General features: G+C 43.3%; 2 protein-coding genes across 6 annotated transcripts; both read right to left on the bottom strand.

Annotated features, from left to right (window-relative positions):
• Window positions 1-20,034, bottom strand: LOC138961355 (ketosamine-3-kinase-like). 5 transcript variants are annotated; one of them, XM_070332963.1, is made up of 9 exons: window positions 19,503-20,034; window positions 18,711-18,986; window positions 16,088-16,171; window positions 15,018-15,121; window positions 14,312-14,471; window positions 5,841-5,891; window positions 3,735-3,873; window positions 2,018-2,192; window positions 1-491 (listed from the first exon to the last, which is right to left on the bottom strand). In XM_070332963.1, exons 2-9 carry the CDS (start codon window positions 18,879-18,881, stop codon window positions 416-418), a joined length of 960 nt encoding a protein of 319 aa, XP_070189064.1. In that variant the 5' UTR covers window positions 18,882-18,986; window positions 19,503-20,034; the 3' UTR covers window positions 1-415. The 5 variants fall into 5 exon arrangements, with proteins under 5 accessions (XP_070189064.1, XP_070189063.1, XP_070189062.1 ...); XM_070332962.1 differs by having other exon boundaries at window positions 18,711-18,968; XM_070332961.1 differs by having other exon boundaries at window positions 18,711-18,961.
• Window positions 12,064-13,959, bottom strand: LOC138961356 (uncharacterized). Its single transcript, XM_070332967.1, has 4 exons — window positions 13,795-13,959; window positions 13,446-13,541; window positions 13,028-13,165; window positions 12,064-12,288 (listed from the first exon to the last, which is right to left on the bottom strand). The coding sequence occupies exons 1-4, from the start codon at window positions 13,947-13,949 to the stop codon at window positions 12,276-12,278; spliced, it is 402 nt and encodes a 133-aa protein (XP_070189068.1). The 5' UTR covers window positions 13,950-13,959; the 3' UTR covers window positions 12,064-12,275.
• Window positions 20,035-25,074: the final 5,040 nt, after the last annotated feature.

Raw genomic sequence — 25,074 nt, 5'->3', positions numbered from 1 at the left:
TTATTAAATTCTTTAGGTTTCACTCTTTTTAATTCATTTGAGTCTATAAATGCAAAAGCAAGAGAATCTGGAAACAAACAAACCATTAAATACTAGGCAACAAAATCAGCTGTGTCTTGACCTCGTCATTTGTAAGCATCCTTTTTTGGGTATGTTTTCTAATCTTTCTGGTTTCATTTGAATGTAACCAAGTGCCCGAAGCACAAGAATCAATGTTGGAGTCAAAGCCAGTCAAACAGGTTGGAGAATTTTAGAGCTAATTAACTTAAAATAGCCCTATAAAAACGGCAATGGGGGCCGGCAGACAACTCTGCAGAGATGGTGTGAAGGGAGGCTACTGCGTCATGTCACACACACACACACACGCATATGTATACACACACTCATGCATGCACGCACACACACACACTCTCAATCAATGAATGTGCATCTGAATCAGGCTACGCAGTGTATTAAGTGATGACTGCTTGTAACCGCCTCCAAAATGATTCCTGGAACAGAATACAACACACTGTAAATAGATATTTAACATGAAGAGAAACGCAACAAAATGATTCCTGGAACAGAATACAACACACTGTAAATAGATATTTAACATGAAGAGAAACGCAACAAAATGATTCCTGGAACAGAATACAACACACTGTAAATAGATATTTAACATGAAGAGAAACGCAACAAAATGATTCCTGGAACAGAATACAACACACTGTAAATAGATATTTAACATGAAGAGAAACGCAACAAAATGATTCCTGGAACAGAATACAACACACTGTAAATAGATATTTAACATGAAGAGAAACGCAACAAAACTACTGATCCACCACAAGCAAAGATGTCACAAAACCTGTACTAATGGGATGCACTCTAGGGCGCATCTTTTCATGTAAACAAACATGCCCAATAACGAAATATCTCTTCAGGCGTTCTTAATTGTCTGGATAAGATAGAGCATCCTTCCTTTTGAATATATATATATATACACCAAGGACTACTACAAGTGTGTAGTAGTCCTATATATATATATATACACCAAGGACTACTACAAGTGTGTAGTAGTCCTATATATATATATATACACCAAGGACTACTACAAGTGTCCTATATATATATATATACACCAAAATACAAACCTCTGACTCCAGTGGAACCCCCCATCACCCCATCAAAAAAAGTGGTGGGTGGGAGGGGGGGGGGGGGGGTTCACTCTTCGAAGAGTGAGATTTTGTTTGCTATAAAACTATTTTGCAGCTTGACATAGCTGTGAGTCATAAATCCTGACTCTGCACAGCCAGCAGCCAGACTTTGAGACAGCAACAATCAACAAAACAGTTATAAAAAATAAAATTAAAATTAAAAATTAACAAGAAGAGCAAACGCTCGATCGAGTCACCTTCGCAGTTCTGAATATTATATGAGGCATCAGATGGACAGGAAGAAATTGCTATTCACAACACAATGAGTCACGTTCACATAAAATTTGAGCCCGGTCACTTTTATAGTTTCCGAGAAAAGCCCAACGTTAAGTTGTGTGTTGCCGAACAGAAAAGGCTAGTTATCTCCCTTGTTTTTCTGATAACGTTCGTAAAAGGCTACAGATGTAAATACTTTGATGTAAAGAATAATCCTACAAAGTTTCAATCACATCCGATGAACTTTGTCAAAGATATAAAATGTCTAATTTTTCCTTTGACGCTGACCTGTGACCTTGAAAAAGGTCAAAGGTCAACGAAACCATCGTTAAAGTGTAGAGGTCATTGGAGGTCACGACTAAACAAAATATGAGCCCGATCGCTTTGATAGTTTCCGAGAAAAGTCCAACGTTAAGGTGGTGTCTACGGACAGCCGGCCGGACGGCCGGCCGGCCGGACAGACTAACACTGACCGATTACATAGAGTCACTTTTTCTCAAGTGACTCAAAAAATACACGAACCAAATGAAACCAAACAAGCACACACACACAGAGGAAGGAATTTAGATAGAAAGAAAGACATGAACACCGAGGATACAAACCAGTGGTTCATGTAGTGGAAGAGCTTGTACAACTCTAGACGATTCCCCAATCCTTTCTCCTTGGGGATGATCCTAAAGTAGCTGTCAAAGAACTTTCCAGAGAATCCACCGAACATGCGGGCGATGGCGAGGTCATACTCGGAGTGGCCGTAGAAAGACGCGGGATCAAACACCACTGAGACGGAAAACACAGACGAGCTTTTCAAGAGTTAACTGCTACAGAGGGCTAGTCACGGGTAACTACCATACATATCATTTTGCAGGACATACAAAGATTTATCCTACAGACGTGAGAGTAACCACCCATGACATAACAATATGGTTCACTTCACTAGTGGGTATATCATGTAAATGAGATCGTGTCAAACTATAGTCTGGCAGGGACCTAATTCTCCACTGCACCGAAACAAACGTCATTCTGGATACAGTCTTTTGTGTTTGCTGAAGAATTTTTAGAACTTACACATTGTCAGGACAATTTATTAATTTTTCGGATAATTTATGGAGACACACAGACCTGGGAACCGCTATTTTGCACTTGGAGTATTCTCAAAGAAACTTGGCATATTTTCAGAAAAATTAGTGAACTCCACACAACATTCGACATCCAAAATACTCGACCGGCTTCGAGATGCACTTGTGAAGATAAGTAGTCTAGGATTTTGTTTATCGTACTTTTTTTTCCACCGACCGTTCTGATCTTATTTTAGACAATCAAGCGTGCAAAAGGGCGAAATCCGACGGGCTCCCAGGTCTGGACACACTACGTACCAGGTCTGGACACACTACGTACCAGGTCTGGACACACTACGTACCAGGTCTGGACACACTACGTACCAGGTCTGGACACACTACGTACCAGGTCTGGACACACTATGTACCAGGTCTGGACACACTACGTACCAGGTCTGGACACACTACGTACCAGGTCTGGACACACTACGTACCAGGTCTGGACACACTACGTACCAGGTCAGGACACACTACGTACCAGGTCAGGACACACTACGTACCAGGTCTGGACACACTACGTACCAGGTGTGGACACACTACGTACCAGGTCTGGACACACTACGTACCGGGTCTGGACACACTACGTACCAGGTCTGGACACACTACGTACCAGGTCTGGACACACTACGTACCAGGTGTGGACACACTACGTACCAGGTCAGGACATACTACGTACCAGGTCTGGACACACTACGTACCAGGTGTGGACACACTACGTACCAGGTCTGGACACACTACGTACCAGGTCTGGACACACTACGTACCGGGTCTGGACACACTACGTACCAGGTCTGGACACACTACGTACCGGGTCTGGACACACTACGTACCAGGTCTGGACACACTACGTACCGGGTCTGGACACACTACGTACCAGGTCAGGACACACTACGTACCAGGTCTGGACACACTACGTACCAGGTCTGGACACACTACGTACCAGGTCTGGACACACTACGTACCAGGTCAGGACACACTACGTACCAGGTCTGGACACACTACGTACCAGGTCTGGACACACTACGTACCAGGTCAGGACACACTACGTACCAGGTCTGGACACACTACGTACCAGGTCAGGACACACTACGTACCAGGTCAGGACACACTACGTACCAGGTCTGGACACACTACGTACCAGGTCTGGACACACTACGTACCAGGTCTGGACACACTATGTACCAGGTCTGGACACACTACGTACCAGGCCCATCAGCAACCTCTGCAGCGTTGCCACCCCACAAATCTCCATGCATGAGGGCAGGGAAAATGTCCAGTCCCGTGAAAAAGCTGGGCAGTTTTTGCACAACTTGTGACCATAACTCGTTCACTGCAGTTATGTCCTGAAGAAAAAAAAATGCCTCTTTTGACATGACAAGGCAAAACAAACACACTAACTCCTCAGTTACATGCAGTTTCATGGCGAGAAAAATACACAACATTGAAGCATGCGAAATGTAAGGGTACCCTTTTTTTTATGTAACTTAAAGCATATAACCAACTTTTCTCCATTTCAAGCTTGCTTGCTATGTGGCACAAAACCAAGCAAACATTCTGATAAAACAAATTAAAGCTGCAGTAACTGAAACACTCAAGCTAAACAAACATTGACAACAGGCGACCCCAAAAATCATACAGCATAAGCACAGAAGAAATGGATTTTGATTATGAATACAGTATAACCTGTCAAATAAGGACACCCTTGGGACCAGGGAAAAGTGTCCTTATTCTGCAGGTGTCCTTATTTTACAGGTTCAAGCAAATGTGGTTGCGAAAAGGAAAGTGATATATTGTATGTACATGTTCATGTCCTTCCACAGCCCAGCTCTTGCGCGATCGATCGGCATGATTGCCCACTCTGCAGCTTTTTCACCACAGACACTCGTTGCTTTAAAGTGAAAGCGTTTCGTTCCTTCCGCAACCTAGAAGCCATCGTGATTCATTCAAACTTCGGCAAAACGCGACTGAATCAGCTGTGAATCAGCTGTGCAAGTGTGTGAGAATCTTCGATGTTGTTTACAAATGTACCGACTTCCATCGAATACTTTCGATGCATTTCATTGGCTATGAGGTTGCTGACCAATCGCTAATAAGCTTGTTTCAGCTCAAAGCCGACCAATCGCGATTAAGCTTCTTTTACCTCTCAAATCAAGCTTGCGAGAGAGAGAAGGCAGACAATCGCAATGATGTTTGGATGTTTGGAAGTTAAACAAACATCCTTTGAGCAGTTACACAATTTAGTAGGGACCTAAAATAAGCGTCCGCGTCCGTAATTCCGAGGTGTCCGCTAAGTACAGTGATTTTAATGAAGGAAACGATCCGTGCCAATAAAGACTGTCCGTATTGTGCGAGTGGCCGTTAAGTCCAGTGACCGCATTCTACAGGTTTTACTGTATACATGTTTTGGCTATCGTGTGTGTCTGCATGATTTTTTTTTCAAAATTAATGTTGTGTTGTTGTAAGCTTATTGTTCCATTGCTATGTTAGGATTTTATATTAAATTTTTACTTTGTGTGTTTTATCCATTATTATATTATGTAAGGTGTGGAGACTCAGTGATTCAAGCTTTATAAGATATAATCATTATCATTATTATGATTATAATTTGCAAAAAGACCGGTTCACTAGGATGACGTTAGACAAGCCAGCAGGCACATGTACATCGTAAATAGATTCCTAGCTAGCTTTAACCTGTTCCAGTCATTTCACTCACTAAGAAGTGTGCATTCATGCAGTGTGACAATTAATGAACTTCACACGAGATTATTTTAGACTGAAGGGGCATGATGGTGCCAGATGATTTAGTGGTCAGCACTTATAGTTTGCAATTCCGTTAAGACAGTCCTTTTCCTCCCCTCTGCTCTCCCTCCCCTCTGCTCTCCCTCCATTTCCCTCCCCTCTGCTCTCCCTCCATTTCCCTCCCCTCTGCTCTCCCTCCCCTCTGCTCTCCCTCCATTTCCCTCCCCTCTGCTCTCCCTCCATTTCCCTCCCCTCTGCTCTCCCTCCCCTCTGCTCTCCCTCCATTTCAAGATATAATGCTTGGTCATTCGGGAACCTGATTCAATGATACTTCCAGTCCAGATGTGAAAAGTTAAAACATTTTGGTATTCATTCGCAAAAAAACATTGGACGACTTGAATAATGTCTCAGAATCCTGGTCATGGGTTTTCTCGGTTTTTCGTTTTTGTTCGTGACCCCCAGGCCTCCTCCCTTTTCTCGCCCCACTGTTCCCTTTGCAATGGGCCGATGGCCTAAGCAAATAAACCATTCGTTTGTTCGTTCCCTCCGTTTCAATACAAGTTTTACTCACTTCAGCGGGTAACATGTCTATCTGCTCCTGAATTTTGCCTGCATAGAATTTCTGGAACATACGCACATAAAACATAATGTGTCAGAAAAATGTGTTCAATCCAACAACTGTGGAATAGAATTTCTAGAAACTAAAATCCATGTGTGGACAGTGCAACCCCCCTTTTAAGACATCCACAAATCTGAGTAAAGCCGGTCTGAACAAGCAGGTAGTCTTAAAATGAGGGTACATGTACATTTACACAGGTAATGAAGAGATCATGTGAGAAAAGTGGGTACAAGGGGGGGAGTCTTCAATGTGGGGGCCTTACAAGGGGGGGGAGTCTTCAATGTGGGGGCCCTACAAGGGGGGGGGAGTCTTCAATGTGGGGGCCCTACAAGGGGGGTTCCACTGTACATGAAAATAAGTCCTCTTTTTGGATAATCTTTTGCAGAAAATGAACGCAAAAATAATATTATCAAAGCACTTTTGCTTTTAAAGATTTTGTAAAGATTCAAATATGAGACAAATTAATCAAATAAAACCTTTCTGCCTAATCCTTGTATGCTGCCTTTGAGGGACTACGATGACACACAAGCCGTGCATGAGTCCCGAAACACTTTTGTTAAAACTTGTTGACACTAACCTGTCTAAAAAAGCCAGGACTACGTACTGACAAACAAGTACGCTGAAACTAGCATCCTTCATTAATTATTAAACAGTCCGTCTCCCAATTCAGTGTAGAATACTTCCTCAAGACCTCTGATTCAAGAATTTCTCTCCTTTTTAACCTTGCATTTTCCCATTTTTCTGTAATCAAGTCTGTCACATATCCCCCTGAATTTTAACAGCATTTTTTTTCCATAAGAGGGCCTTTTAAAAACTACTATTAGAAAATAAGAGTCAACCAACCCATCAGACATTAAGCCTGTCCTTTACTGGGCCAACCCATCAGACCTTTAAGCCTGTCCTTTACTGGGCCAACCCATCAGACATTAAGCCTGTCCTTTACTGGGCCAACCCATCAGACATTAAGCCTGTCCTTCACTGGGCCAACCCATCAGACATTAAGCCTGTCCTTTACTGGGCCAACCCATCAGACATTAAGCCTGTCCTTTACTGGGCCAACCCATCAGACATTAAGCCTGTCCTTTACTGGGCCAACCCATCAGACATTAAGCCTGTCCTTAACTGGGCCAACCCATCAGACATTAAGCCTGTCCTTAACTGGGCCAACCCATCAGACATTAAGCCTGTCCTTTACTGGGCCAACCCATCAGACATTAAGCCTGTCCTTTACTGGGCCAACCCATCAGACATTAAGCCTGTCCTTTACTGGGCCAACCCATCAGACATTAAGCCTGTCCTTTACTGGGCCAAATCAACTACACAAATTATACTTCGCCAGGCTCGCCACACAAAGCTTTAGAGCTCAGTTTTGGATAAGCAAACTTGACGGAGTCTACTTCCAGCTGGCCACACAAAGCTTTAGAGCTCAGTTTTGGATAAGCAAACTTGACGGAATCTACTTCCAGCTGGCCACACAAAGCTTTAGAGCTCAGTTTTGGATAAGTAAACTTGACGGAGTCTACTTCCAGCTGGCCACACAAAGCTTTAGAGCTCAGTTTTGGATAAGCAAACTTGACGGAGTCTACTTCCAGCTGGCCAAACAAAGCTTTAGAGCTCAGTTTTGGATAAGCAAACTTGACGGAGTCTACTTCCAGCTGGCCACACAAAGCTTTAGAGCTCAGTTTTGGATAAGCAAACTTGACGGAGTCTACTTCCAGCTGGCCACACAAAGCTTTAGAGCTCAGTTTTGGAAAGCAAACTTGACGGAGTCTACTTCCAGCTGGCCACACAAAGCTTTAGAGCTCAGTTTTGGATAAGCAAACTTGACAGAGTCTACTTCCAGCTGGCCACACAAAGCTTTAGAGCTTAGTATTGGATAAGCAAACTTGACGGAGTCTACTTCCAGCTGGCCACACAAAGCTTTAGAGCTCAGTTTTGGATAAGCAAACTTGACGGAGTCTACTTCCAGCCCAATTAAAGTGCATCTAAACCCACATTTTCAAACAAAAACTCTTATTACCAATGCAAACATACACTCATATGTGTTCCATCCCCACCACTCAAAAGGCCCAAAGACGCGAGTAGCTCACGCAGCGAGTGGGAAAACCCCGTCAAAGCTAGCAGCGTGCCAGCCTTCTGCTGAAACAAAACGATGATGCTAAAAATAGATTTTCTCCACTGATGACGTAGTAAGGGGAGCAGCCGCCACAGCTGCGAGCACTTGGTCTTGGATCAAGCTGCCAGTGGTGTTGTTTACGGCTGTAATATTACCTCGGCAAACAAGCAAGGAATAATTAAAATCCTCAGGGGTTTTCTAAAGTCCCTCACTGACATAAGGAGAGCTTGGATTAACTTTGTGAAAACTTCCAGAAAAGATTTTTCACAACCAAAAGACAACCAAGTTGTATGCGGACAGCATTTTGCCGACGATGCATTTGCAGACGAGTTCACAGCACCCTTGTTCGAATTCGAACTCGGTTATCGTCCAAAACGGAGGTAGAAGGAGGATGCTGTCCCGTCAGTGATGCCACTAACGTGCATCGATGTTCAGAAGAGATTGAATGCAGCAAAAAAAGACAGTGGAGACGGTTGACGTAGAATCCAACCGGAGAAAGAGGCGACGGAAACGAGAAGTTATGAAGAGGGCCCCAAAGGGGGGGTATCATCACGATCACGGGAAGGGAAATTTTCGCTTTCACGATCACAGTTACCTTGATTTTTGTTTTCACGATCACGAACACCAGTGGCAAATCACGGTCACGGTAAAAGTTGCATGTACAGAAAGCACGTGTCAAAGTAAACACAACCACACAGTAATTCGCTCCTCTGGATCTATTGTTTATTCAACACAAAGTGACAACTGTTGCACTTTTTTTATAATTATTTTTTGAATTCTCTTTCATACACACATAGAAATACATATCATGATTTGTAATCAGTAACAAGAATGTTGTTTTCATTGGGTTTTCTCTCTCTCTCTCTCTCTCTCTCTCTCTCTCTCTCTCTCTCTCTCTCTCTCTCTCCACTCATACACATTCAACCCCCACACCCTCACTCACACACATGAATATATACTTGCACAATTTCACATTTCCAGAGCTAAATCTTGTAAACCCATTTTCTCAAAAACTATTGGGTGGATTGAAATTAAAGTACATGTATGTGTGATGGGTTTTTTATTTTCAACTTTGCCGTACAATTTGAGGTACACCATCGCCTGGTTCCATGGCCTTGAATAAAAAACAGGAATGCTACAGGCCAAAAACGGTTTTACCTGAAAGAAGCGCGCAGTACCAGTAGCGAAGCCACAAGCCTGAGCCTGCGAAGCAGGCGAGCCAAGTAGGGGGGTCCGGGGGCATGCCCCCCCGGAACTTTTTTCAAAAAACGGTTAAAATCTGTGCAATCTGGTGCATTCTGGGCATCATTTTAGGGGTTGTAATAGTGTTGTGATCTTGTTAAAAATCCCATTTTAGCCTCCCCCCACCACCATTCAACACACCTCCAAACTGGTGAAAACAACACTACTGTGCGCTGGCTTCATTGAGACCGGCGCCCGGTCGCTTTGCGCGATATTCACACGGATCGTTTTTGCGGAAATTTTTCAACTTCACCGGAAAAAATTTGACTTTACCGGATTTTGAAAACGGCTTTATCGGATTTCCGGCAATTACCGGAAAAGTAGCATGCCTGACAAAATCCCCAACGAAAATGACTTTGATCGTCTTTGACATGAGGATCAAGTGACCCAAACTGGCGCGTCTCCCCGCCATTGTTTCTGAATTTAACCCATTGTTGATATTAAAGTTTACAGGCGCTAAAATAAATCCAAGCTTAATGCAAAGAAGCGACAATTAGAATCTATGCCAAGCGTGTCCACGTTGCTGGGATGAAAAACACATTTCTAGTTTCGGTTTTGGCTAAACGCAGACTCGATCTCGAGCCAGTCGAGGTCACACTGAGCGAGTGACAGCCGGACGTGGCAATGTCGACAATGTCAATGATCTCACTCAAACTCAAAGATCTTGAACAAATTTCAAGATCTTTGCCTACATTCAGAACAGTCATATAGCAACATAGATCAACATACCTTGGTATTTCGTCTTCAGAAAGACCGACCCGTAGCCTGACCTTTCCACCAAGGAAGGCATTCTCGCCGCCTGCTTTGGTCTGGCTTGAATCCACAAAATATAACAGAAGTTCGATGACAGTACCGCTGCACGCCATTTTTGATCTTCGAATTCGAATTTCACTCAAAACTTTTGCACGAAGCCCTTCCATTGGATGAAGTTTGGTAGACTCTTGCAATTTGCCTTCTGATTGGATCTCTTTTTGTCAGTGTGTAATTGGTTCTTTTAAAGGGAAGCAATCGCTCTCAAAATCATATTTCTGAATGTGTTGTTGCTTCCCTTTCAATCGGGGTTGGCTCCTTACCGAATAGACTAGAGGATCATAGAGTGTAATACAGCTGTGAAAAAATGTACGTTGAAAATAAAATGCTTTGCAATAATGCCCATCACGATCACGAAAACAAATGACGATCACGATCACGAGACTTGATTTTTTTGTCATCACGGATCACGGGCAAAGTCCCATCACGATCACAGAAATGGAAATTTCGGCAATCACGGTCACAGAAAGGTCAAAAAACGCCAATCACGATCACGGTTTTAAACCCTTTGGGGCCCTCTATGAAGGCAAGTGCGGCTCGATTTGTTTGTGTACCCCAAACACACCTCCTTCTCATATACTTGGGAATGTACTGCAGGTAAACAATGCTCTTCTCTAAAGATGGGTGAAAGTATAATAATAATAATGGACATTTATTAATCGCCGTTTCTCACAAGAGCTCACGGCGATTTACATATTAATTTCTGCCGTGTGAGATGGAATTTTTTACACAATATATCACGCATTCACATCGGCCAGCAAACCTCAAGCCTATTAGGGCGAGCATTCACCTTTCACGGCCTTTATTCCAAGTCACACGAGTATGAGATAGACAGAGAGGGTGAGGGAGAATCAGAGACAGGAGGGAAGAAAGGGTACATTATTTATAATATATGAGGTTATACATGACTGTATAAATGTATACAAGTTTTGAATTTGAAAGTCATCGATTCAGTGCCTTTGAATTGTTGTCGTGTTTTCAGGCTGTTCCTTGCAGCTCTGCATTACAATGAAAATGGGGACATAGGTGATGCGCTTGATGAACGAGGAAGGAAATCCACAAGTGATAATGTATATGAACATCTAGGGTTGTTTTCAGTATTGTTGATAACATGTTTTGTTTGATTAAGGGTATTCAGCTGGTATTTCCTTGTTTTTCACTACCTTTTTTATTCATGTTTTTGATATGCCTTGACCGACGATTTTATAGACGAAAAGGAATCGGTGTTTTATTTGTATAACTGTGTTTTAATTTTAAATGTTTCAAGCGCAAAAAGCATAATTTTAAAGTTATGATGTTTCGCTATATAAATGCTCATTTATTATTATATTATTATTATTATTCCCAAAAGCAAAGAAAGGAGAGTACAGTGTGAGAAAGTCCAAAGGGCCACCAACTTACGGTAAGTTACACGCAGGGTAACTACAGACTGCTGTTTTTTAGCACACACACACAAGTAAAGATACTAATCTTTTCTCATACTCATATTTTTGTTCAGAATTCTGGAAATGTGCACAGTATGTAAACACACACACACACACACACACACACACACACACACACACACACACACAACTGCAGAGGGGAAAAGGCACAGAGAGAAAGATTACATTTACAGACTATCAATAATTATTTTCCCAGTTGGGTATCCCCTATAACTGCAGCATTCTTCTTAGTTTATGCATTTCTGCAAGCATAAAAACTGAACTTGGTTCAGTACTGATAATGTCTTTTCACGACTATCTCATCCTGAGCTATTCATCGTTACATTTACAGGTTACGTGTCAAGACTGTGTCAACATCTCTGAGAAGCTGACCGAGAATCCAGGGGACTCACAAACTTCTCTCCCTGCGAAATTTCGTGACATACCTGACTCTTTGGCCGCTGCATACCACCACCCATTCAGAGAAAAAGCTGCTGCAACCTACAGTACAAGATACCCTAATTAACTGATCCCACATTTTCCCACCGCTGTTGACATCAACCACATACAGAACAAAATTCACTTGAATGGGATTACTGTTTTATTTTATAAGTGATGCATTTTATTCTAATTAAAACATACATTTTCATTTTACTATTTTCATGGAAGCTCGGGCCACTCAAATCCTCTGTAAGTATCCTCGGAAGGAAATGCATTTCTGATGGCCCGTACCGCACATGAAGGTAGAGGTATCCTGACTTTCCTCCCTAGCACACCATGACACCACCTCACCAACTAGCGGTTCTTCCTGGAAAATAAAAAAAGAATCTGTGACATTAGGGTTTGTTGTGTACTCCAGCAGAGGGTTCTTAAAAATTGTGTGGAGAGTGGAGGGAGGAACACTTGTTCCTTGTGTATACAGGATTGACTAATGAGGGAATGGCTTGTTTCATGGTTGTGTGTGCGTGTATGTGTGATATTGTCTTTCATGACAAGATCCCTGTAAATCTTTAATTTTACCTCACTTCTATGTTTATAAACTAATAAAGATATTTCCAAAAATGGTGTTTTCTTTCCAGCATTAAGTTTATCTTGTTTCACACAAAGAGTATAAACACTGATTCACTTGTGGACTTCAGTGTGGAAAGATCTCAGGATACAATTTTCATTTTTACTGTTGATACTGATGAGTGTTGTGTATACTATTTCTGCACATGTTTGTTTGTTTTATAATTTGATTGTTGTTGTCCTTGTTTTTGTAATTGACCAACTTCCAACTTTGTCATTTATTAAGAGACGAAGATCAAGGATTGCTTTACACCTGCTAATTTAAACAAACAATCTTCTGTCACATTCTTCTTCAGGCGTGTGAATGAATGGATGAATATGTTTGTATGTCATGTGGAACAAACCTAGAAGTGTCTGCCACAACATTTTAGAATTTCCAGAATAGTTTTTACAATGTCACAAGTAGAAATAACGTTAATCCCAACTCATGAAATTAAAAAGCACATGTTTGGTAAAGAAAGATAAGATTTGTCACTTACTCCTCAAGAGTAGCCTGGAAAGTGCCATGCTCCTGTCGGTACTGGTAATATGCTGTCTCCAGCACATCTGTGTTCAGGCAGACGCTTTGAAAGGCTGGGAGCTGCGTGATGCATGTAATGCCAGGGTCTTTGAGAGGTCTGCAAATATAACACTATTGTTATAACTTATTTTTAACTATAAATTAAGTATAAGAATTAAACTTCTAAACGCCACGATGAAGTTTAAAGGCTTTACAGACTAGTACATGTACTAGTAATGAATAGCCATTAACCTCTACATCTATATATACTGTATGTTAAATTTACAAAAGAGTCACACCTTCCCTTTGCTCTTTTCATAACATGTTATAATAAAATTAAATAATGATAGCCTCATTCTTCCAAACCAATAACATGCCAAGTGAAAAGATATACATACCTGCGACTGTTCAGCTTCTCCATGATTTTAGTAGACTCAGTGCAGCAGTTGCATTCCTCCACTTTCTCCATCACCACACAGTTGCCACATTCACACCTGAAAGTAGCACAAACTTCACTTGAATCATTCGTCTCCATTCTTCGACTAAGTATTGTGAATGTGCACATGTGGGAAGTATTCTTAGATTTCACTTGAAAGAAACAATAAGATTAATTCCAAAAATGTAACTTGCCACTGCTCTCTTCAGAAAGAAAAAAACACCGCTAGAAACGTAAACAATGAGACTTTCGCCTTCGTATCATCGTATGACTTACTCAATCTACACGGTAAACGTGAATTCGTTACTCACCAGTCTGTGTTCCCAAGGCGATATACGCCGTTGTTGTCAGCAAAATGATTATTTTCCTCCACATTCCTCTCATGTTCTTGTGCTGGAGGCTCGAACTGATACGGTACAACGCGATTGTTGTTCCACAAGTTGCCTGCACCACGAGTGTCCGCCATTTCGCTCTGTTCCCCTTAGTACGTCACAGGTTACCAGCTGACGCTTCGGTAGTTCTCGGGTTTTCTCGGCAAAGTCCGGATTAGCAAATTTAGCTCGCATGTCGGTGGGCGTTTCCTTGCGAACGACTAAGCGCTGAGCGGTTTCAGTGCCGAAAAATGCCATAACTGGAAACCCTATTCACACACTCAAAACTTTGTTTGGAGGGTTTAGACGCACTTTAAGGACCGCCTTTAGCAATTCAAATTGTAACAGGGTCTACCTCCCAGGTCGATTCAAATTGTAACAGGATCTACCTCCCAGGTCGATTCAAATGGTAACAGGGTCTACCTCCCAGGTCAATTCAAATTGTAACAGGGTCTACCTCCCAGGTCGATTCCCATGCATTGCTCTGTTGGATGTAGCCACAGCAAGTTGGTACATCAAACCCAAACTGCTTGACAGACTGGACCACAGAGTCCTTGTGTACAAAACTTTCCCCCTTTTTCTCCTTGTCAGCAATCTCCTTGTTCCTCATATGAAGCCTTGGAAAACAAACAAACAAAGTAAAGATGAAGTATGATGAAAGGCTCCTGGCATCAAATCATGTCGTCAAAAAGTTGACTATGATGAGGCTTGACACAAAAATTGTAGTTCCGGAGTTATTTCGTTTTCACAGAATCAACTCAAGAAGATACTGTATGACTATGAGACTGTATCATGGAGCTTAAACTACAAAAAGGGTTAAAAGTGGCTGATACACATGAAAATTTGGTTAAATAATTTGGAATGATCTCTCTATGTAGGGCGATGGTGAAAACACACACACACACACACAAACACAAACACACACACACACACACAGGGGTGAAGCTACTGTGCCAATTGTGCGCACACACACACACACACACACACACACACACACACACACACAGGTGTAGCTACCATGCCATGAGCACACACACACACACACACACACACACACACACACACACACACACACAAACACACACAGGTGTAGCTACTGTGCCAAGTGCACACACACACACACACACACACACACAAACACACACACACACAGGTGTTGCTACCGTGCCATCTGTTCGCCAAGTGTTGCGGCCTGTGCAGACAGACTGGCGGTGATGTCCAGATTCTCCATCACAAAAGCAGCACCGCCGCTTGGAATTGTTATTACCTGGTCAAAGATGATCGGACGTATGATAAACAAATATCAAATGTTAAAAAGTTACCAACAATATTTCTTAGCAATTACATACAGTCTTCAATCTTTATAGTTTTAAGTAAAAGAGATTTTTGTTTAAAAGGTCGGACAGCGAGTCAAGTAACAAGCAGAAAAACAGACAGAAATATGAAAAACCCACAAGAAAAAAAGAAAAAAACCTGTGTTGTCTGTGTGCCACTGCAAACAAATAATTCCCTGAACTTTGAACTAAGAGGTGTTTTGAAATCCACAAACAAACAGACTGCCAACGTTCCAAAATTCAGAACCAAAAAAAACAAGAAAGGTATGTTGTCGGAACGTTTAATTATTGACAAAACAAAACGTTACGTTCACAAATATATTGACCCAGCGGTCTTTTAAGTGCACAGACAAACACTAATTACACAACACTTATCTTGACATTTTTTTCGGCCGCTTGCAGACACAAGTGAATGAGGCAATGATTAATGACGAAACATGTTTTCAAGATAAGTTTTGTGTAATTAGTGTTTTCAAGATAAGTTTTGTGTAATTAGTGTTTTCAAGATAAGTTTTGTGTAATTAGTGTTTTCAAGATAAGTTTTGTGTAATTAGTGTTTTCAAGATAAGTTTTGTGTAATTAGTGTTTTCAAGATAAGTTTTGTGTAATTAGTGTTTTCAAGATAAGTTTTGTGTAATTAGTGTTTTCAAGATAAGTTTTGTGTAATTAGTGTTTTCAAGATAAGTTTTGTGTAATTAGTGTTTGTATGTGCACTTAAAAGACCGCTGGCTTGATATATTTGTGAACATAACGTTTTGTTTTGTAAATAATTAAATGTTCCATCAACAACATATCTTTCTTGATTTTTTTATTTAAAGAGGCGTTTTGGTTTTTACACTGAATGAACAAAACTGTCTGTAAATGTAATGGTTACACAATAGAAGAAAACACTTTCATACTTTGATTGGTTTGGGCACTTTGACAACATCCATTTCATAGAGCTTTTCAAGACTTGCCGCCTCGCCATCGAACATGACCTTAGCCTGTCAGAAAGAGAAACTGCTGTTTCGATTATCCCTCTTTTGAATAAAGTTCAAAAGGAAAGCATCCTAATGCACATCAGTACTAATAATGACACATTACAGAGTTTAGCATTGTTAAGGTATGGTTTTTGGCTCACGTAAGTGTAGCCTATGCGATGCTAACTTTTGTCTGTCTGTGCGTGTGTATGTGTGTATGTGTGTGATAGAAACTTTAACATTTGACTGAACACCGAAATACTAATTTTACCTGGTTATTATTCAAGCAACAGCTTCAAAGTATTGAAGCAATGATCAACATTTCGTCGGCATGTATGTACAGTAGTTAAAGTGTGTATCCAAAGAAAACGGGTGGTGGGGGGTTTTGGGGGGTAGAAACAGGTGACTGGTTTGTGTCGTGTGTGGTATGTAGACCAGATCAGGGGTCAAGGTTAAGTCAGATCGCGTGAAGGATTGTGGTATAGATACAGTTCTCACCCAGCTGCAGTTCGCCGATTCGGGGAAGACGATTTCACATTGTTCGGTTTCGTAGCCCCAGAAAAATAGATAAAGAAGATACCAAAGAAGATTTCCTACAGGTTAATCTGCACAGCGTGTTTCCAGTGTGTGCGCGAGGAAGCGCTGTCGAAAGCGCAGTGTCGATCTGGCAGTCGTGTCCCCGTAAGTAGGCTACAGACAGACAGATCTAGATCTAGTGTCTCCAAATCAGTCTACCAGGGGACTGTACGACCGCACCTTGAGTACGGATCAAGCTCTTGGGCAACAGCAGCCAAGACACACCAGCAGGCCCTAGACAAAGTACAGAACCAAGCGCTGAGAATCATCACGGGCGCAATGAAATCAACACCCATACAGAAGATGGAACAGGTGACTGGCATTCCTCCACTGAGCAAAAGGCGAGACTGCAAAACAATGGTACAAGCCACCAAGTACCAGTGCACTCATGACCATCCAATGAGTGACAGACTCAAGAAGATGTCCTCAGGCAGGCTGAAAAGATCAAGCTTCGCTCTTGAGGCAAGGGCTTTGCAGAAGAAACATCAGACAGAGATGCCAGAGCTAGTGGAGCCACCATCTTTCTCCCTTGACGCCCCACCCTGGGAAGACAGACAAGGAAACCTGGACATACAGACCAGTGTCCCCTACCTCACAACAAAGGACGAGCAGAGCAATGTGACGAAAAAAGCCCTGACTCTTGCCATGCTTGAAGAAAGGTACCCCCAAGAAGCATGGATACGGGTGTATACTGATGGGTCAGCCACAGAGGCCGTCAAAAATGGAGGAGCGGGGGTGTATGTCCAATACCCCAGTGGAGAGAGGCAAGCAGAGGCTATACCAACAGGCCTCCACTGTACAAACTACAGAGCTGAGGTACAGGCACTGATCCATGCAGCATACACCATCAACGACAGAGTCAACCATGACAACCAGGTGGTCTTCCTGACTGACGCTCTGTCAGTACTACAAGCAATGACCAGTAGCAAACTGCCTCAGCTAGAACACGCTCTACACAACATCAAAAGCCTGAGGACAGTACTGCAATGGATCCCCTCCCACTGTGGTGTACAGGGAAACGAAGAGGCGGACAGGATGGCAAAGCTGGGTGCAGAAGATGAGCAAGAGAACAACCCTGTGAGCCTGACAGAGATGAAGACCATCATTAAGTCTCTGCACAGGACGCCCCAGCCACAGGACAGCTACCACCTGCTATCCAGACCACAGCAGGTGGTCATCTTCCGCCTGAGAACGGGACACAACAGACTTAACCAGCATCTCCACAAGAAGCTGCATGTTGTGCCCTCCCCCATGTGTTCTTGTGGGGAAGCAGAGCAGGACACGGCCCACATCCTACGAGACTGCAGGAACCACCAGGTGCTGAGAGAGGAAATCTGGCCAATGCCGGAGTCCCTGCACAACAAGCTGTACGGGCCAGTGGCTGCGCTGCAGAGGACCACTAATTATATCTCAAGATCTGGACTCCAAGTGTGATCGGCGATCGAAAAGAAGAAGAAGAAGTGTCTCCCACTCTTGCACCGTGTCACCTATGCTTACTGTGTGTGTGTATGTGTGACGGAGTGAATGAGTTTGTGTTACTGTTTGTCGATTTCTTACGGGAGCCTTGAAGGCTTCGCCTCTTGTTTTCATTGTCATTTTACTACAGAAAAGTTGCATGCCTGAGAACGCTTCTTACATTCATGACAGCTGCCATTAGCCTTCAGCAAATCCATGTACCTAGGACCTAAGATCTCGAATATCTAAAAGTTGTAAAAAAACAAAACTAGATATAATGCCATTACCAGTTACGCTGCCACTTTAATTACTTCCATGATAATTAATGAACAGAACATTTATCAAAACATGATTAAAATTATGCTTAATTAAAATGCTCAGCCAAGTAAAATTGCAACTTGTTGCTTACTAACCAAATTCGTTTACAATTTTTCTTCAAAGTCCTCCACAATAAGTTAAACTTGTATACATCAATGTCATTCTATTCTTTATCTTTATTTCTTCAACATCTTTAGCATCAAAACAGAGTTACCTTACTCTTCGGGTTGACCTTGATAAAGACCTTGCCAGAATCGGTACTGTAGGTGCTACCTTCGCTGATGCATCCCCCGCCACTCCGCCCCTCTGATTTCAACACTGATGTGTTCAGTTCTCTTTTCAGTAGATCTTCCAGTTCTGGGTCTGCACCTTTGGTCCTTGGCATTGTGGCTTTTCATCGGGAGACCTATAGCTCTGCTGGAAGCTTGTCTTCAGTCTCCGTGTATATATATATGATTCTGCACACTGGCAGCTGCATGCATTATAATTCCTGCATAAGCATGTGTGAGTTCTGACACAGACAAAAACACACACACACACCCACACACACATACTCACACACAGACAAACGATCACACACACACACACACACGTATACTCACACACACAGACAAACGATCACACACACACACACACACACACACACACACACACACACACACACACACACACAAAATTTACAGGACACACGTACACACCCACACACGATCAGCAAACTGCAAAATTGGAGGCTTACATTGCAGTTGATTCTGAGCTATGAATTTACAACGCTAAAGTTCAACATTACCCGCTGAATAATGTGTGACAGTAGGTCAATTATTATTCACTCAAGCTAAGCAAGGCTCACAATGGAACATACACAACATGATACAGTGGAACACTAACACTGCTCTCAAAGAATCTATAGCAGCTCTCACAGCAGTCCATTAGTTATTCTGAGTTACGCAAATGACTTGAGTGACTTATAACCTTAATGCATCCCCAGATTTGAAATAATAGAGATCACCTGTTACGGGACAACGAGGTGTGTTAATTAAATGCGAGCAAACGCAATCAACAACACTTCGCACAGCTGATACACACCTTAAGTCAACCTTGACCTTTTAGATATTGAAACCAGAAACAAGCAATATAGAGACAATCCGTTTCAGAACAACGTTAATTAATGTAGGCCGGGCCGGGTCTGACTAATTACTGCGCGACCACGCACGGTGTCACGATTTCATCTTTCACCTGTGTACATATTTCCCCCTCGACATATACTCATGACTGAAATGTTGTTTCCTGGTAAAATTAAGAAGTGAAATTATTTAAGGACGAAAAGCATGTCAGTTTCTTGCATGTGAAGAAAATTGGTGGTAAAATTTAATAGATTTCAACCCCAAAATCGAATTCTTCGAAAACGTGTACTGAGTGGTTACGTCCCTTGAGTAAGAAGGAAACATTTTAGGATGAATCAAATTTCTAAGTTAAATAAAACAAATTGGTTGGACAAATTTGGCCCCATGAATGTAAGGTACACAAGGTCGCTCATCAGTACTATCGAAGGGTGTTTTTTTGTTCAGTGTAGAGTTTATACTAGATCAACGAGGCCGAGAAGCGAAATATCAACACGGCGAAAGATGAAAACGTCACACCGGCCTCAAAATAAAACATTTTCATGTAATATTTTTGTTGTTCTGGTATCTTCATTGTATTTTCTCACGTTGTACCAAGTTTTAAGCCATAGAAATTAAAAAATAAGGGAGTTGTGATGCATTTTCCAAGAGCTATATAGCGACCGAAAGAGAAAAGCACCGGATTCAGTCTGTCAAAGTCCGATTATTTCCGGCAGAAAATAATGTACAGGCTGGAATTCTGGATTAAAAACTGCAAGCGAAGACCAGACATATGAATGAACGTAATTCAATACTGTTGTATGTCTGATTGAAGTAATGCAAAGGAGTTGACTTTTTTTTGGACTCCTTCACTACCATCGTTTAAGATTAAACTGAAGACTCACCTGTACGTACGGGAACGTCCCACTAATCCGAGGGTTCACTAGTCCGAGGGTTCACTAGTCCGAGGGTTCACTAGTCCGAGGGTTTACTATAGTTTGTAATAGTATGGTGTTAGGTGTTTGTATTCGGAGGCTATCGTAGGGTCACACTCTCAGCCACATCAGTATAACATCAGACGAATGTCTATCACTAAGTTTATTCATTAAAGTATAGAGCATAAGATATAAGCAGCATACAGTAACAGAGCTGAGCACAGAGTAAAACTCATTAGCATAAGGATACTGTGCTGGAAGAAGTTTAGGGTGCACAATGTACACTTATTCTAATTGATGATACCAGACCGTGGGAAGAGGTCTGAGAGATAACAGTGAGGAGAGGCTGGGTGGTGGCACAGTTGATAGTAATACATCCCCTCTCTTTTGGAAAGCAAGTATAACACACTGTAAAAATCTTGAACATAGTGTCACTTCTTGCTAAGAAATACAGGATAACCTACAACCGCAAAATATATTATATTATCAACACCAAGGGTGATAGGAACTGTTCTTAGACTGTTTTCACAAGAGTCATGGTTGAAGTGGCTGACGACACAGAACGCTACTTAGCAAGTGTCTTGGAAGCTGTTGGTGCTGGTTGGCACTGTTCTGCATTATATCAGTGTCACAGATTAGATAGTAGAATACTTTCTTGAAACCACGAGATATGTAGTCACTAATTGAAAGTAATGTCTGGAAGAGTCACACAGTACTTTGACTTTGTTCAGTCAGTTCTTTGACTTTTTTCTTCTTACCAGTTTGTTTCAACTACGGTTAGAAAATTACATTGAAAATAACATACTACTTTCTACACATAAAACAACATAAACATACACATTGACAACACTTCACATGTGTCTGTGTGTGAGGATTGTATTGTTGTGTGATTATAAATGTATGTATGTAAAACATGTAAAACACATTGTGTATGTGTGTTTCTCCTCTTCTTCAGGAAAACTTGCTGTCTTCATGCATGCTCTTCTTTCTTCTTTCTTGCAAGTACTTCTGTTAGCTACATTGTTTGAATGAGTCGCTGTGGTTGTTGTGTGTGTCTGTTGGATCGTCGAAGGGCTGTTGGAACTGTCGACTCGGTGTTGTCACTGCGTTGGGGTGTGTTGTTCACAGGTTGTGGGGTGTCTTGGCGAGGCGGTCTGAGACTGGCATCTTGTTGTTGGTCTGCCCAGGTGAGGCGTTTCTGCATGGTGGGCAGGTCTCGCAGCTGTCTTCTGTTGCGGCGGTAGATGCCACCATTGGGTGTCCGGATGGTGTATGATCTTGGTTCAGGCCTCTTGTTGACGACAGTTGCTGGTATCCATGTGCCGTTGTTTTCTTGCATCTGAACCTTCTGGCCTGTGTGGAGTGGAGGAAGGTCTCGGGCTGAACGATCGTGGTATTTCTTTTGATTCTGTTGACGGACTTGAAGATTCCTGCGCGCTTTCCTGTTGTATGGAGTGGGTTTGGCCAGGTGTGGGAGATTGGACTGGAGATTGCGGGAGTAGAGGAGTTCAGCAGGAGAAGGGAGCGAACTGTCAATGGGGGTGGTGCGGAGACAAAGCATTGCCAGGTCTGGGTCAGAGTTGCTCTGCTTTGCTTTGAGCAATGTCTTCTTGGCTGTCTGCACCATGCGTTCCGCAAATCCGTTGGACTGGGGGTATCTTGGAGAACTGGTGACATGTTGGAATCCCCATTCTGCTGAGAATGTTGAGAACTCGTTAGAGTCATATTGTGGTCCGTTGTCTGATATGACCTTTGTAGGTATTCCGTGTTCGCTAAACAGCTGTTTCAGCGCTGTGATGACTGAAGTGCTTGTTGGCTGAGCGGGTAAGCGTCTGATGAAAGGCATCTTGGAGAAGTAGTCTGAGACTAAGATGTATTCCTTTCCGTCAAAATGAAATAGGTCTGTGCCGACGTTTTGCCAAGGTCTGGTTGGAACGTCGTGGGGGAGGAGAGTTTCTGCCTGCTGGCTGTTTAGGTTGCTTTGGCAGACGTTGCATCTCTTCACCCAGTCATCAATGTGTGCATTGATTCCACGCCAGTAGACGCAAGTCTTGGCGCGAAGCTTGCATTTTTCACTTCCTTGATGACCAGCATGAATGTTCTGCAGTATGTATGCTTGCATCGCTGCCGGTATGATGATTCGATCTCCTTTGAGCACCAAATCATCCTCCACACTTAGTTCATCTTTGCATGACCAGTAGTCTCGCAGTCGTTTGGGCAGAAGTTTTGCGTTATCTGGCCACCCATCGATGATGGTGTCTCTCAATGCTGCAAGGTCAGGGTCGGCATCTGTTTTCTGCCGTAGCTCCTGAAGCCTGTCAGATGAAAACTGGACTGCGTAGATGGACTGCTCCAGGCTGATTGATTTACCGGGTGTCGGGTTAAGTCTGGAGAGACTGTCAGCAAGGATCATCTCTTTTCCGGGGCGATATTGAATGGTGACGTCATAGTGTTGTAACTGTAACATCATTCGCTGCAAGCGAGGTGGAGTACTAGCTAGGCTTTTCTTCTGCACCTGTTCCAGGGGTTTGTGGTCACTTTCGACCACAAAGTGTTTTCCATAGATGTACGTATGGAATCGCGTGCATCCAAAGACGACAGCAAGAAGTTCACGTTCAATGTTCGCATAGCGTTGTTCTGTGTCGGTCAGGGCCTTGCTGGCGAACGCTATGGGTTTGCCGTCTTGTAATAGGGCTGCTCCAACTCCGATTTTCGATGCGTCGACCTGTATGGTAGTCTTCTTGGATACGTCGAAGAAGGAGAGAGCTGTGTCTTTGCAGATTGATGCTTTGAGGTCGTCGAATACTTTCTGCAACGAGCTGTTCCACTCAAAGCTGACTCCTTTCTTGGTCAATGCACGGAGGGGTGCTGTCTTGTCGGACAGTTTGGGGATGAAAGGAGACATGAACTGAACTATGCCAAGGAAGCGCTGAACATCAGTGACGGACTTTGGCGCTGGCAAGGCCTGGATCTCTGAGCATTTGTCTGGATCAGGATGGACTCCTTCTAGGTCATAGATCATCCCAAAGAATTTGATTTGAGATGTCTTGATGTGGCATTTGTCGCTGTTGAAGACGAGTCCACATTTTCTTGCCACGTCCATCAGATGGTGAAGGCTCCTGTCGTGGTCCTCTTCATCCTTGCCATGAACAATGACGTCATCGGTGATTCCGATGGTACCAGGACATTGGCTGAGGATGCGGTCCATGGCTTGCTGGAATGCATCTTGGCTCACGTTGAGGCCAAAGGGAAGACGATTGAAGCGGAATCGGCCAACAGGGCTGTTGAAGGTGGTGAGCATGGAGGATTCCTCATCGAGTTTGATGGCCCAATAGCCGTGTTTGGCGTCGAGTTTGCTGAAAACCTTGGAGCCACTGAGGCGATTGGTGATCTCCTCGATTGTAGGGGTCTTGTGGTGAGTCCTCTTGATGCACTGATTCAGTGCTCTGGGATCCAGGCACACACGCAGACCGCCACTAGCCTTCCTGCTGAAAGCTAGTGCGTTAACCCAGTCTGTGGGCTCCGTGACGGGGGTGATTACGCCAATGTTCTCCATCTTCTTCAGCTCCGATTTGATTTCATCTAGAAGCTGGATGGGATACTTGCGTGGAGGCTGCACCACTGCTTGGGCTCCCTCCTTGAGCGTGATGTGTAGCTCACCTTCAAAGTTGCCTATTCCCTCAAATCTGTCAGGGTATGTACGCTCCAGGTCACTGGCGTTCTTGACTGGCTTCAGTGCTGGTGCTGCTGCTGTTTGAATGGCGCAGTGAACGGTGACCAGCTTCAGCTGTCTGCTGCTGGGTAGTCCCAGGATGGCTGGACCGTTGCTGTCTGTGACAAAAAATTCTGCGTCATGCCATTCTGTTTTCTTGAATTTGCATTGGATCCTGATGACTCCAAACTGCTTGATGATTGTCCCGTTGTACGCTTGTAGTACAGTGCGACGTAGTTCTGTGGCGCCTGCTGCCGGGAAACCCTCAGGGTTGAGCTGCTCGGGAAACATTCGCCGATAGATGCGCAGTGGGAGTATGTTTCCCTGTGCTCCCGTGTCCACCTTTACTCTAAGGGATGCTGGCATTGAATACTTGATGTCCAGGCTGGCGTATAGCTCATCCCGGTTGTCGCCGTTATTTGTCTCTATGCTAGAGAAATCCAGGCAGGCGAAGTCGTCAGTAGGGTCATCATCGCTGATGTCTTGCACGGCGTTGATGTGTTTCCTGCCGCCTTGCTGGTGGCCAGGTCTACCGCGTCGCCGCCCTCGGGGTTTGTGTTGTTTACTCTGTGCAGCATGTCCAGGTCTGTCTGTGCTACCGCTGGTGCTCGAGCGGCATACCTTCTGCCAGTGGTTGGGCCTGAGGCATTTTGAGCACTTAGTGCCGTAGGCTGGGCATTGTCGAGGTGGGTGTTTTCCACCGCAGTTGCCGCATGCTCTGCTGTCCTTTGCTCTGATGGCGTCGATGGTCGAGCCTGTAGCTGTCAATTCCTGCATTTGACGCATATGGTTCGCTGTAGCCTCGTGTGACTTTGCTAGTTCTAGGGCTGTAGC

This window comes from Littorina saxatilis, linkage group LG3 (assembly GCF_037325665.1).
Source record: "Littorina saxatilis isolate snail1 linkage group LG3, US_GU_Lsax_2.0, whole genome shotgun sequence".
In the NCBI taxonomy this organism is placed as follows: Eukaryota; Metazoa; Mollusca; class Gastropoda; order Littorinimorpha; family Littorinidae; genus Littorina; species Littorina saxatilis.
Note: the sequence above shows the minus strand (reverse complement) of the source record. Positions and strands in the feature narration are given on the sequence as shown.